The sequence below is a fragment of the Dendrobates tinctorius genome, unplaced genomic scaffold, assembly GCF_039654945.1.
Source record: "Dendrobates tinctorius isolate UK_male_01 unplaced genomic scaffold, ASM3965494v1 ptg000158l, whole genome shotgun sequence".
NCBI classification, from domain to species: Eukaryota; Metazoa; Chordata; class Amphibia; order Anura; family Dendrobatidae; genus Dendrobates; species Dendrobates tinctorius.
This window is the reverse complement of record NW_027361825.1, coordinates 40,991,896-41,007,011: the sequence shown is the minus strand read 5'-3', so window position 1 is coordinate 41,007,011 and position 15,116 is coordinate 40,991,896. Positions and strand designations below refer to the sequence as shown.

At 43.9% G+C, this 15,116-nt stretch overlaps 2 protein-coding genes across 2 annotated transcripts; one reads left to right on the top strand and one right to left on the bottom strand.

Moving 5' to 3' along the window:
* Positions 1-553: 553 nt before the first annotated feature.
* FANCF (FA complementation group F) lies at positions 554-4,576 on the bottom strand. The gene is made up of 2 exons (XM_073549343.1): positions 4,393-4,576; positions 554-1,669 (listed from the first exon to the last, which is right to left on the bottom strand). Exon 2 carries the CDS (start codon positions 1,650-1,652, stop codon positions 615-617), a length of 1,038 nt encoding a protein of 345 aa, XP_073405444.1. The 5' UTR covers positions 1,653-1,669; positions 4,393-4,576; the 3' UTR covers positions 554-614.
* Positions 4,577-4,586: 10 nt separating this feature from the next.
* LOC141052122 (THAP domain-containing protein 5-like) lies at positions 4,587-13,182 on the top strand. The gene is made up of 5 exons (XM_073549342.1): positions 4,587-4,622; positions 4,802-4,887; positions 6,482-6,677; positions 7,617-8,594; positions 8,835-13,182. Exons 1-5 carry the CDS (start codon positions 4,602-4,604, stop codon positions 8,970-8,972), a joined length of 1,419 nt encoding a protein of 472 aa, XP_073405443.1. The 5' UTR covers positions 4,587-4,601; the 3' UTR covers positions 8,973-13,182.
* The last annotated feature ends 1,934 nt before the right edge of the window (positions 13,183-15,116 follow it).

The window sequence follows — 15,116 nt, the reverse complement described above, 5'->3', positions numbered from 1 at the left end:
CCGTGCATTCCCCCTACTCAGGAACTCTCTACCACAACATATCAGACTCTCGCCTACAATGGAAACCTTCAAAAGGAACCTGAAGACCTACCTCTTCCGGCAAGCGTACAACTTGCAGAAACCCTCATTCCAGAAAACCAATGGATGACCAGCTCTACTCTCACCCACTGTATACTCACCCATCCCTTGTAGACTGTGAGGGTCCTCTCTCCTCCTGTACCAGGCGGTAACTTGTATTGTTTCATGATTTTTGTTCTTGACTTGTTAATCCTCACATCGTGTGTTGTGAGGATTTTCCAGTGCCAGTAACTGGATCCAGTAAGGAAAAACCGGATCCATTACAAATGAAAGAATAATGGGATGGCTAATTAACAGACTCATTTTTCATAGACTTCAATATTAAAAAAAAAAACAAGCCACAGATATCAATTATTTAGAAACAGATTAAGACATTGTGTCTGCACAACTTTTTTGCCAACGGATTACTACTGGATCTGTTCTAACTGATCACTACTGGACATGAGAACATAGCCTAAAACAGATATGTCAGGACTGCAGATGAGTCATTTTTATCACATAATGAAAAACAAACTATGAAAACGCAAAAAAATATTTTAAAGTTTCTGTATTTCAGCCAGTACATCGGTCCATATACTGACACCAGGCACATCATAGTTCCCATCTTTATTTTTTAGGGTCCGAAGTTTAGTCAATATGGAGTCTTTTAACTCTTCAGGTCCTTTCATCAGACACTTATAATGCTCCATCAATCCATCAAAAGTCAGGTTAAAGTAGTCACTGACCCATTTCCCACAACCCAGGTCTGGTTCCATACTACTCCCCATCTTAACCAAGTATTCCATGTAGATGTTACTAAACTTGAAGGACATGAAGCTTAACCTCGCCAGGACCTGGCACCTTACATTCATGAAAAGGCCAGCAGAGAGATCCTCATCTGACAGAACCCAATCCAGGAGAAGATAAGATATGGGGTCCTGGTGTTCAGATGCTTTGTTAGATAAAAGAACAGCTACTAACAGGTGGTAGACATGTGGTCTGGAAATCCGGCCAAGAATATCTGAGACAATGGAGGACTTTTGGTTGTCTTCTGACAACTCCAATCGTCCTTCTAGACGTTTTTGCAGGAGGTTGGCTTGTGTCATTAGTATAGGGTTGTCTGATAACTCATAAAATCCTTCAGAAGCCAATAGAGGAAGAGCTAGAAGTAGTTGTGAGGCCACTTTTTGGGATATCACATGGGTTAAACTCATAGACTCGGCACCTTTGGATTCGGAGCTTCTGAGCAGTTCGGTCACATACTTGAATACGGTATCAGGAAGAGCCTTGTTCTGGAGGAGATACATACACAGAAGATTCCAGCCTTTACTCAGGTCATCAAAGGTAACGTGATGGTAAGTTTTCAGATATCCAGAAAGTTCTTCGTTCTTCCCGGTAAGATGAGCTTCTATTGAGTTTCTAAGAGGTTTATTTGCTTTGTACTGATGGTGGACATGCTGAAAATAAGTTCCCCATTCAAGAGCTCGCTGGACATGTAGGATATCCCAATCTTTGGCATGAACGCTCTGAGACAACGCCAGAACTTCTAGAAATTGGTCCAAATTGTCCAGCAGGGTCTTCATCTTCCCAGCCATTGTGCCATCACATCCACCTAAATCGTAGAAGGAGAAGTGGACAAAACAAGTGACGCCCCTAGAGCAACAAGATGAATGCACCCCAACCGATCCTCAGCACGGGGAGAGGGACCGCAAAGTTAGTGAGCATGTGACCATGAGGCCTTGTTCTATGTGGGAGAAATTGTACTAAGAAATATTTTTGGGCTGAGAATAAAAAATTAATTTGTGCGTTTCCCCCCCATATTTCTCACTGAGTAACCTGTTCTATGAAAGGGGTTGCCAGCCTTTGGGTATAACTTTTACTTAAATAGATGTATTCAGGGCTAAACATAATTTTTGCAATTGGGTTTCATCCAAAATGTAACTATCCTTCTAAATGAGTAGTAGATGGCGTCCTTGCACTTGCGAAAAGTATATATTTTGAAGGTCTGATGACCTTTTTTCAGGTCTTCCTTAGGGTCCCGTCACACCAAACGATGCACCAGCGATCCCGACAACGATACAACCTTGTCAGGATCGCTGGTGCATCGCTACATGATCGCTGGTGAGCTGCCAAACAGGCTGACACATCAGCAATCAGGACCAGCGAGGACGCTGGTATCCAAGGTAAATAGCGGGTAACTAAGCACGCGCGTCCCCTAGTTACCCGCTGTGTACCTTGGATACCAGCGTGCTCGCGCTGAGAGCTGGCATCCAAGGTAAATATGAGGTAACTAAGCACACGTGGCACTTAGTTACCCGCTGTTTACCTTGGATACCAGCTCCCAGCGCGAGCACGCTGGTATCCAAGGTACACAGCGGGTAACTAAGCGCCGCACGCGCTTAGTTACCTAATATTTACCTTGGATACCAGCTCCCAGCGTCTGCTTATAGCGCTGGGAGCTCGCTGATTGTTGCTCTCACGCTGCCACACGCACCGATGCGTGCTGGCCAGCGGGAGACCAACGATCAAAAAATGGCCCAGGACATTAGAACACGATCAGCGATACCCAGCGGGGGGGGGCGGTCACTGATGCGTACCACACACAGCGAGATCGCTAGTGAGATCGCTGATGCGTCACAAAATCAGCGATCTCGCTATGTGTGACGGGCCCCTTACACAAACTAGTCAGATATTCATTCCAAAAGAAGAAAGTGAACTCAGACCAAACACCAGGTGGACTGTGAGCAGAACAATGACCCACCAGCTTATCTTGTTCCTGTTATCTACCTGATCAGGAGAGGTCTACATAACAAATGGCCGAACATCTGTCAACAATGTCTAAAGCTGTCACACAGACAGCTTCATCAGCGATCAGCACAGCGACGCCGAGCACGCGGCGTCGTTGTGTTCGTTAGTTACCAGCGCGCTGATGCAGGGAGCTGGTGACTAACGTACACATCGGGTATTCAAGGGATGTGCGTCCCTTAGATACCCGATGTGTACGTTAGTTACCAGCTCCCTGCATCAGCGCGCTGGTAACTAACGTACACATTGGGTATCCAAGGGACGCACGTCCCTTGGATACCCGATGTGTACGTTAGTTACCAGCAGATCGCTGGTCTTCCGCCTGTCACACGCAGCGATACGTGCTGGCCAGCGGGAGACCAGAGACAAAAGAAACGTCCAGAGGTTTCCTACAGTGATTAGCGATACCGGCAGGGGGGCCGGTCGCTGATCGCTGTCACACACAGCGATCTCGCTGTTGTGTCACAAAACTTGTGACTCAGCAGCAATCTGTGACGGGGCCCTAAGGCCGGGGTCACACTTGCGTGTGTAATGCGAGAAACTCACGCGAGTCTCTCGCATCAATACCCAGCACTGCAGCCGGCACTCGGACCGGAGTGTGTGGCTGCATGTATTTCTATACATCGCGGAAAAATACGCAGCATGTTCATTCTTTGTGCGGAATCGTGGGAAAATCCGCACACATAGGAAAGCATTGTTCCGCTTACTTTGCATGTGGCTGTGCCCACCATGCGAAAAGCGGAACATTTGCGGATGGTACCCAGGGTCTGGAGGAGGAGACTCACGAGACCGCTATGTCATCAAAGGTCATTGCCGCAAGGCATCCCCGGGAACGGGCCCTGCCGAGAGCATCGTGAGGATCGGGAACGCTGCGCGGGACGCCGGAAGGTGAGAAAAACACGATTTTTTATTTTTTCAGCTATTTTTAACATTAGATCTTTTTACTACTAATGCTGCATAGGAGGCAGCCCAATAGTAAAAAGTTGGTCACACTCGTCAAACAGTTTCCCAAGCGACGCTACAGATTGCCTGGAAAATGCTAGCATTCTGCAAGCTAATTACGCTTGCAAATCGCTAGTTTTTCCGCGGGAATTTAAAATGCGGATTTCCCGTGGAATGGAATTCCGGAATTCTCGCGGAAATTTCTGCAGGAATTCCACACGTGTGCACATAGCCTAACTCGTTTTTCTTCTCTTTCAGGTTACGGCGGGGTCTTACCTACAGCATTACAGAATGCTGTAGGTAAGCCCGATGGCGGTGGTCGCAGCTTATAGGCCAAAAATGAGGTGACGGATTCCCTTTAAGCCCTGCACTTAAAACAGACTTTTTTCAGCCCAAGACATCAGGAAGCTGAGACGTTGCCAAGGTACAAGCACGCCATCATTGGAGGGCATGTTTTTACCTGACCTGGGCCCTTCTTTTAGTATACCAGTGGATGGACAGCCCCTTTAATAGGTGATAAGAAAGGTTTGGTTTAAGGAGGAGCTGAACACCGAATAAGGAGGGTGAACACGTGGATCACACACATACCTGAGTGCCAACTGTTCCAGGCTCTATTATTCCGGAAGCTCCTTGTGAGGTGGCAAATGTGACCTCATAACCACGCCCCTTCAGAAGAGGTCACGCCCCTCCACGGAACAGTCTTTACCTAGTCAGCCTTCCTCATTCATTCACATACGCTCTATAGCGGCGTCCAAACAGCTTCACTGGCAGTCAGAGCAAATCTACCCTTACTAAATATGTCCGCCAGCGTGATGCGCGTACGTGAGTCGCGCTAAGATGACGTCACTGCCGCTCACTTTGGGGCAACAAATTACAAGAACCCGATCGGATTTCCCGGATCCAAAATGGCCGCTAGGGGTTACACACAGTTCAGCCTTTCCGGGTGACGTCAAGGGGACAACGGAAAACGTCATTATTATTATTTTTTTTTTTTTAGAGGCAAGAGAGAGCGAGCAGAATGCCGAAGAGCTGCGTGGTCCCGGAGTGCAGGAGAGCGGAGACAGGCAGGGAAAGTTACTACAAGTGAGTGCGGGGCGGTGTGCGCCTGTGCGGGGGAGGGGACGCGTGGCTGGGAGTCGCCGTGCGGGGGGGGCTCGGACTTCCCACCCAACTTCCCACCTGGAATTTATCTGTTTATTAGTAGTAACCATTTCCCAACCGAATACTTTTTTTCTTTTTACTTCTGTAAATTATTTTTTTTTTCTTTCGTATATTTAAATAACTTTATATCTTGTTTACCCTTATTTTGTTTGTTTTGCGTGGCCTTATTTATTTATTTTTTTATAAAACTTCTCTTTTTCTATCGATTTTTTTATCAGGCAAAAGAAAATCTGTTTTTGAAAAAACATAACTAGTAGATAGCTGTGAAAAACATTTTGCCTACTTCTCTGTAACAATTCGCATCTACGGGACGTGATTTTTTTAATCTGTGGTGGAGTCGGGACTGTAGGGCTTTGTTCACATGTTGCAGTTTTGCTGCGTCTTAGTTTCCTGAGGCAGTAAGAAATTCGCCTAAAAAAAGAGCAGATTTTGCTTAGGTTTTTTTTTTTTGGCCTTTTTTTTTTCCTGCGTTTTTGTCAGGGTACATTTGTCGCTTGTGCATGCTGATAAAGTTTAGTACATAAAGTGCAGCAAAACTTGATGCGTGTGTTTTTTGTTTTTTTTTGTTTTTTTTTTTGAGCCTTTTTTGAACCACTCATTACTTTCAATGGGTGAAAAACGCTGAAAGAAGTGACAAAAAAAAACCAAATGTGAGCATGAGATCTGAGTTTGCTGAACTATAAGACGCGGATTTATTTATGCATTAAAAAAAACATGCTGAAAAAATGCAACGTGTGAACATAACCTAGTGCTTAGTTGGACTGGCAGCAGTTTTTAATTTTTTTAATTTTATTTTTTCCTGTTTTTATTTCACACATTAGATCATAAATAATCTTTGGGGCAAGATAGATAGAGATATGTATATATATGTTTTTTTTTTCTTTTTAATTTGTTCTCCCTGGTTGGTATACAACCCCCAGATCTGGTTTTGACACCGCAGCAAATCCGCGCGGAAAATTCCGCACTGTCTGCACAGGGGTTTTCATTTTCCATTGATTTGAATGGTACTGTACACCACAGTAGAAACTGCTGCGGACCCGCAGTAGAATCCCCAGCGTGTGCACACACCCTAAAAGTCCATGGGCAGTTTGGAAATAGTTAATGATGACAGTGCAGCCTGTAGACTGGGATCATCCCTAGAACCTCGTCACTCAATTTCACAGTTACGCAATTGATGCAAACCACTGTGAATGTACAGATGTCTACTTGCTGGTGTCAGCCATGTTACAGATACGGAGAACTCTCATCCCAGCTATTTAATTCCCTTGAGGGCACCGAGAATAGAGGGAAGGGGCTCTCTCTTGACATGCACGTTCAGTCATGGCAGCCAGATTGGTTGGATGGGGTAATGATGCCCCATGCCTGGTCTGCGTTCCAAGGGCACAGTCAGACATCCATATAAATGGGAACGCAGTGCGTGGACTGACCGGTGGCTCTCCCAACTCGAGGGTGACAGATGTATATAAATACATGAAGCTGTCAGTTGCACGAGTCTGATTCTCCTTTCTTCCTCCAGGTTTCCATTACACGATAAAGTGCGTCTCAAGCAATGGCTGACAAACATGAATGTAGAAAATTTCTTCCCTACGAAAAACCAGTATCTTTGCAACAAGCACTTCAGACCGTCTTGTTTCCATATTCGTTGGGGGGTCCGCTACCTCAGACATGATGCTGTCCCCACCATCTTCTCCTCCTCCAGCCCGGTGGTGTCGGTAGGTATTCTGTACTCTATCTCTTCTTTCTCCTTTCTTATAGAGAATTGATTTGCAGGACCCTGGTCCTGTGGCCATTTTGGTATTCTATGAGCCCTGCGAACCTCTCTCCCCCTACTTGCAGGCGTTTCCGGGTCCTCTTCTGACTTGTATGTTTGGTGCGTGCTAACGTTGTGACTTGATGTCATGGTGGTCTACTAATCAGAAGAGACACCCATCCAGTGGACGCGGAATACTGACGTCCCGAGATCCACTTACCGCTACGAACTGTCTCCATTTGTAAGATGAATAAATGTTAGAGATGGGAGAATTGATTCACAGGACTCCTGTCCATTGGACAGGACCGTTAGATGGAAGGCTTTCGAATCTCCTCTTGCCTCCTGGCATTTCCAACTCTTCTTTTGATTAGCTGGGCTGACACGTCATGCTGGAATGATGACGACGTACTTGTCTGGCTAATCAGAAGAAGGGCTAGGAGTTGAGAGGAGATTTGCAGAGCTCTGCCGTCCAGCATTCACAGTTTACATAACTGACTGATGGACCAGAGTCCGGCAGATCTTCTCTATGCCTGTCATCTTAGACTTCTCTGGGTCCTAGTAAAGTCAATGGAGTCCATAGACATCTATGAGAAAACAAGGGTGTGTAGTAACGAGCAGAAAATGCACATGTTCGGTGGTGTCCATCAATTTCTGTGGGCTTCAGCAGAACCTATGGAAGTCTGAGGAGGAAAACGAGACTTCCTACTACACAGACAGGGCATGCCAAAACAATACATTACCACATTTGGGACCAGTATTAATCCCAAGAACATGTACGAGACCCCCCTAATTAATTATTTCCACTATTTTTAAGAAATGCATGTAAAGTATAATGGGAAACTGTTAGTGGACCTAAAACTCTCCAGGTGAGCATCTTCTAATCCCATCTTCTGTATTTCAGAGCCGAATACAAGTGACTAAGCCCAGAACACTGAACCCCGTGCAGAATTTGTCTGATGAAGTCTGCATGTCTGCAGTTTCACCTTTGATCATCAGTGAAACCCAGGTTCTTCCAGAAACTTTGACAATTGCTCTGGATCCAACTTCCTCCACCGGTCAGATTTCCGTAGACGGAGCTGAGCTTCTGCTGAACACAGACCCTAGTGCAGTCATGGGAGCGGTGAATCTGGTACCACTAATTCATTTTGTCGAATCCTTTGACGGGTTGTCACTGGCCCTGGCACCATCTCATGGTTTCCAGACTGTAGCGTTACCCATTGAGGTGTTAGGAGAACACCAGATACAACAGGTTCCTTTGGTTGAACAACTTGGCTTCCTGTCTGAAGAACACATTGCCACCACCACATTACAGCATGACTTTGTTTTACAGTCTGTTGGAGATGAGGTCCCTGCTGTCTTTGAGGTGACGGCAGGGTCTAATCATGATGCTGTGGGGGTGGAAAACATCTCAATCGAGCCCTTTTTTGAAGCAGGGTTACCCACACCACCCCCAGCTACAATGACCACAGAAGATGTGATGTCCTATTTAGAAACCATGCAAACAGCCACCCTTGTCCCCGTACCGTCGTCTGGTCCTCTGCCACCATTGATACCTTCTCAAGAGACCATACTGTCAAGCTCTACTGAAAGTCCCATAAGTTCGACACTTCCCATCGTGTCAAAACGCTGCTATGAGGTATCATCCAGTGACGAGTCAGCAGACTTCAGCACAGAACTATCAGAGGAACCAGACAATCTTCCGGAAACCTTATCGACCGCAGAGATGGTCTCTGTAATGGTGAACTTGCAGAAGAAAGTAATGACCCTACAACAGCGACATCAGAAGCATTGCTCAAAGTTGGAGGTCATGGAAGGTGTCGTGGACCAGTTAAAGAAGGAGAACTTGATTTCGGAGGATAAGCTTAACTTTCTGGAACTGGTAAGTATATAGACTGAAGGGAGGTTAAGTCTAACTTATTGTTTACGGGCTGTATTTACATCCCTGGTAGTTTTGGGGTCCGGTGCTTATGTCCCCAGAATGAAAGTAGTTGCTTGCGATTGCCATATTTCCTGACTGGGGGTGTACAGGATTGGGCTATCCTCTCTCATAATGTCTATATAACATAGTGCTGACTCTTCTTTGACGTTTATTGTATTTTTTTTTTTTTTTTTCTTTTAGGCCTGTCTGAACTCCAACACTATACAGACAGATGATACGGAGACCATTGCAATTGTCTGTGAAGACGAGGACCAAGGCTTGCTGTATGCTGTGCCCCTCCAGGGTGAAAACCGGACAATCCTCTGTATAGAAAAGTGATAGGACGTTCCCCTGCCACGTCTGTAACCTGCATGGGTGGGAGGCCCTTTGCTGCCATTATATAGAAAGATGATTTTGTACCTGGTTTTCTATTTATATAGCCATTTTCAGTTTTTGCACTCACTTGTCCTTGAATGTTTCTTTAGTTCACTATGGCAGCCAAGGCTCCGTACACTGGTGACACTGGGAATTCTGGTAACGCTTGACAACAAGCCTTGGCACTTAAATATGGTGCTCATTGGTGTGGTGATTGCAAATTATCAACTATCCATAGAAAAATAATGACTGTGACCCCACCCCACCCCATACCAGTAAGAACGAGAGTTCCGAGTTACATTCTCACTGCTATTCCTTTTAAAGACTATGCAATTGCAGAAGATGGCCCAGAGCTGTCCTCAGTACCATAGACTTTGGGCCTGATTTCGCAAAGATTTCACCGCAGAATTCTGGTATAAAAGCTTGGAAAAGTCACACAATTTAGGTGCAACTTGGCATTGCACTTGAATTCTGCAACTTTTGCCATTTTCACTCAGCATTGCCAAATAGGGTGAGGCGGGGTGCTGGATGTAAGCTTTCTAAGTGTCTAAGGTACTGCTGTATTCACTACTCGTATCTCAGAATATCTCCTATCCTATACATATTTTCTGTTTATGTGGTTTCCTGTTCTATAATCTGTTTTCCCTGTCCTCCTTGAGACTGTAGATGCTTTCTCCCCTATCCACACTGGAAATGTGTATTGCCTCTCTCCTTCCTGCTATCTCGAACACTGACAGGAGGGAGAGATCGGGCAGCAGTCTGTTGTGAAGAAGCTTGGATGCATTTGTAGTGTTTTTGTGATGCACTCAGATAAAGGACCTACTGATGCCTGCAGCAGAAAAATAGAACATGTTTAATAAAGACTATTTAGAAAGTCTTTACACATAGGAAGTAAGTGGAAAAAAATGTGCGAAGCTGTACAGTGTGTTTAGGCCGCAGTGTGGATGTGACCGTCACTCCTTACGCTTATTCTGCTAATGGGTCCCAATCTTGGTACAAGTGATCCCGCTACAGGTACAATCAGTGATCTGCTTCAGTAGAATGCGGCCAGAGTCCATTAATCCTAGCGATGCAATTGTGTTTTGTTTGTTTTTTTTATAGGGTTTTTTGTGGATTCTATTTTTTTTCCCTAATGGCTCGGTGATGAAATGTTCTCCTGATTTACTTTGAGAACATTAGAAAAAAAAAAAATATTTTCAGTTGATGCGATTCATGACTTGTGCCCCTTGCAGTTAGACAGCCTCTGAATAGAGGCAAGATTTCTAGTCACTGAGAGCAAATGTAGATCTTAAAAATAATGAAAATGTTCAAGAAAAGTCTATTCTAATGAAAAGTTATGCAACAAAGAACAGTTTTGCACATTTGATATCAATGTCCGACCCTGCCCCAGGTCTCCTGACCCAAACTCAACAGTCCCATTGCCGGTCTGGACATTGCAGTCCATACTTGGACCATAAATATCGGCTACGCAAAACTGTTCCTTAAGGCACCGTCACACTAAGCGACTTACCAGCGATCCCGACACCGATATCAAGGTGTCAGGATCGCTGGTAAGTCGCTATGTGATCGCTGGTGAGCTGTCACACAGACAGCTTCACCAGCGATCAGCACAGCGATGCCGAGCGCCCGGCATCGCTGGCCACCCCTGTAAAAAATAGAATCAAAATAAAAAATATAGTTATTCTCACCTTCCGATGTCCCGCGCAGTCTTCCAGCCTCTCTCCACGCTCCGGTCCCAGTGATCCTTTGCATGAATGACCGCGAGATGTCACGGTCTCTAGGGATAACAAAGTCTCGCTGTCATTCGTGCAAAGGCTTACTGGGACCGGAGCGTGAGAGAGGCTGGAAGACTGCGCGGGACATCGGAAGGTGAGAATAACTATATTTTTTATTATTTTTTTACACCTGATCGCTGGTCTCCCGCTGTCACACACAGCGATGCGTGCTGGCCAGCGGGAGACCAGCGACCAAAGAAATGTCCAGAGGTTTCTTCCAGCGATCAGCGATACCGGCAGGGGGGCCGCTCGCTGATCGCTGTCACACACAGCAATCTCGCTGGTGAGATCACTGTTACGTCACAAAAGTTGTGACTCAGCAGCGATCTCGCTACCGAGATCGCTTAGTGAGACGGGGCCTTTAATGTTGCAAAGCTGCAAAATATTTCACCCCTTGCATTGGAAAGCATGAAATGCTTATTGGAAATCTGCAGCATAAATTAAGATCTGGACTTAAAGTTCATTTTTGTTGCAGTTTTTTTTTTTCTTTCTTTTTCGTTTATATGCCACGCGTGGGTGAGATGTTTATATAGTTGTAACTACTTTCCATCACAGAAACCACATTGGGGATACCTATTTTAGTAGCTTATCCAGAAATATGATTCTGTAGGAAGGGTGTATACAAAAAAGGTATATTTATTGGTGTAAATCTTCATTTTTAGAATATTGTAAAAAAAAAAATATATACGTTATATATATTTTTATTCAGAATGGGAAGTTATGAAACTCTGCTGATCACTTTATTCGAAGATTTGCCTTCATTCCTGCATTTAAAAAAAAAAAAAAAAAAGAAAAAAAAAATGTAAAGTGGCTTCCAACAATGACTTTTCCCCAGTCTATTTGCTTCCTTCAGCTGCATTGATATAAGGATATACTATTTTGGGAGTACAGATGATGGCAGTGAAAAGGTCAGCTGAGCTCCTGTATCACTAATACTGGGAGTAAGCTGCTGCCAGAGACTGTTCTGATAAACACAGCACTCAGAGGAGGACACAGGTGCTAACCCATCACTGCCATCATCTGTACTCCAAATGAGTATGCTCTGATATCAGTGCAACTGTAGGCAAATAGATTGGAGAAAAGCAGGGGGGCTGACAGCCACATACATGCCATGGTTTCACAGGAATGAAGACAAATTCCATAAAGAAGTGATTTGCGAAAGTTTCACAACTTTTAATACTGGACAAGATTATAGAAAAATAAAAATATTCTTTAAGTTTGTTTTTGTCTTACCCATATTAGCGTGTAATGTCGAATATATCATACAGCTGCATGTAAACTGGAGTAACCACTGGCCTACACTTTTAATACAGGATTTTGACAAAATCCTATAGAAACTCTTTAAAAAAAAAAAAAAGAAAAAAAAGGGGAACAGGACCCCCACAGCGTAAGAGATGGGCTCATCGGTGCGTGTAATGCCCAGCCAGTAGTGCAGTGACATGGTTTCCTCCAACTGAAGCCTCATTCAGATGTAATTTTTTTATACCCCAAAAAAGTTCCGCTTTTCATCAATTTCATTAGTTACTACCATCAGTTTAGTCACTTTTTTTAACTTTCTTTTTTTTTTTTAATTTTTAAGACAGATTCCTAGCGGAATCTGCTCCAAACTTGACACTGTCAAGTCGAAAGGCGGCAAAACGCCATGACTTATGGATGTTGCTCAAAGGTTTTCTCATGTGCTGCACCAACTCATCGGGCTGGCCAAAAAACAAGCTAAATTGCAAATACTTGTATTTATCTGCATTCGCTCTATGGCTCTGGTTACAAAGCATGTGATCTAGGAAAACTAGATACCGGTAGTTCTCCAAATCAGGGAAAATGAATATAGTCAGGTTTTGGAAGGGTGGATGGAGGTTTGAGTTGGCAAAAACATTTTGATTCGGAAGTCAGAAACTTCATTAGATTACTTTTACCTTTTATTCTTCATCTTGTGAAGAAATGTTTAATATATGGTAATACTCTGTGCCTCTGTTATCCGGGCAGGAAATTTTAGAAATTTTGTTGAAATAATTAAAAACTGTGGATGTCGCTTTAAAATTTGTTGTCAATTGACTAAAAAAAAAAATGTTTCTCTTAATTTGAGAATCGAGCACCTTTTTTAATTATTAATTTTTATTTTTCATTTTTCGAGATTTGGATTTGATTTATGTGCAATACTACTGGAGCTTAATTCTGGAAACTTGAATCTTTTATTAAATGATTTTTTTTTTTCCTGAGTAAGTTGAGTATTTTGTCTTTTATTACATGAAGTCACGATTGCAGCAGAACTGGGGAAGTGTTATGGGAGGGAATGTACTGCTCCGTGGCATCGAGCCTCCTTTTCATTATATTCGGTTGGATCATATCTATCTTTTTATTGTTCTAATTTGTATCTAAAATTAAAAAAAAATAATTGGTTACTATTGTCGATAGTCTTGATTGAACACTCTACTGTTTTTTGTGTACACATCTCCTATGCATATCCATATGTCTCGTCATCTTGATTCCAGGTCTGGCATCTTCTATGGTTCTCCGTGGCAGCCAGCAGTCTGATGCTGCATCCTGGTCACATCTTGCAATTATTTCTATGGGATAGGTTCCCTTTAATTTAAAAATTTTCACTTTTTTTTCTCCGAGAATTAAAATGAGCTAGTCATTAGAACTTTCAGAAGTGAATTCCATTTTCTGTAAATGAGGCGAAGTAAAATCTATTTCCGTTATGTTATTAATTAAAAATGTTCCTAAAAGCCTTGGTAATTGCTAATTGAAATAAAGTAAGTGCGCTCCGCTCCCCTAATCCTCCTTTCTAGGCTTCTGCTGTATAATAGGTTTTCTAAGCCACCTCACGTCCTCAGTTACCTATGCTTGACATCTGGAGAATGCATCCCATCATCTCCGTGTTCTGTCCTCACTACTGCAGCTTTTTTTCCAATATGTAGCAATTACTTTTTATTGTGTCAAACGGTGTATGAAGCTTCTTGCAGGATATGACAGAGAAAGCCGGATGCGAGGAGCGCAGTATTCGATACAAGGTTTCTCAAACAACGATCTTATTCTGCACGAACACCAGGACATCGATATACGGTTCTTTATAAGTAGAGATGAGCAAATTTGTTTGGATTTTGACATATTCGTGTCTTATTATTATTTATATAGCACCATTGATTCCATGTACATGAGAAGGGGTTACATATAAATTACAGGTATCACTTACAGTAAACAAACTACAGTAATGGACTGATACAGAAGGGAGAGAACTTTGCCCTTGCGAGCTTACATACTACAGGATGGTGGGGAAGGAGACAGTAGGTTGGGGCAGCTTCGGTGTTGGTGAGGCGGTAGCTCCGGTAGTGGGGAGGAGGCAGCAGGGTCATTGCAGGCTGTAGGCTTTCTTGAAGAAGTGGTTTTCAGGTTCCGTCTGAAAGATTTGAATGTGGTTGAAAGTCGGACGTGTTGGGGCACAGATTTCCAAAGGATGGGGGATATTTGGGAGAAGTCTTGGAGGTGATTCGTTGAGGAGCGAATAAGTGTGGAGGTGAGAAGGAGGTTTGGGAGGACCGGAGATTACATTAGGGAAGATATCGGGAGATTAGTTCAGAGATATATGGAGGACACAGGTTATGGATGGCTTTGGAGGTCAGTATTAATAATTTTAATTGGATACATTGAGGGAATGGGAGCCTGGGAAGAGATTTGCAGAGGGGAGAAGTAGCGAGGAGAGAGATTAATCGGGCAGCAGAGTTAAGGATGTACTGGAGAGGTGTGAGAATGTTAGCAGGGAGGCCACAGAAAAAGATGTTGCAGTAGTTGAGGCGGGAGATGATGAGGGCATGCACAAGCATTTTAGTAGATTGAGGAAAGGACGGATTCTGGAGATATTTTTTAGCTGGAGGCAACAGGAGGTGGAAAGAGCTTGGATGTGCGGTTTGAAGGACAGGGCAGAGTCAAGGGTTACTCCAAGGCAGTGGACTTCTGGTATGGGGGAAAGCGTGTTATTAATTGTGATAGATCAGGTAAGGAAGAACTGTGAGATGGAGGAAAGATGATGAGTTCAGATTTGTCCACATTGAGTTTGAGGAAGCGAGAGGAGGAGGAGGATATGGCTGATAGACACTCCGGGATTCTGAACAGCAGAGAGGTGACGTCTGTGCCAGAGAACTAGATCTGAGTGTCATCAGCACACAGGTGGTACTGGAATCCATGGGACTTTATGAGATGTCCCAGGCCAAGTGTATAGATTAAGAAAAGTAGGGGTCCTAGAACAGATCCTTGGAGGAGTATAGAGTATTGTCCGTTAGCTTTGACTATAAGTAGGTTGTTAGTAATTTTGGTCAGGGCTGTCTCAGTGGAATGA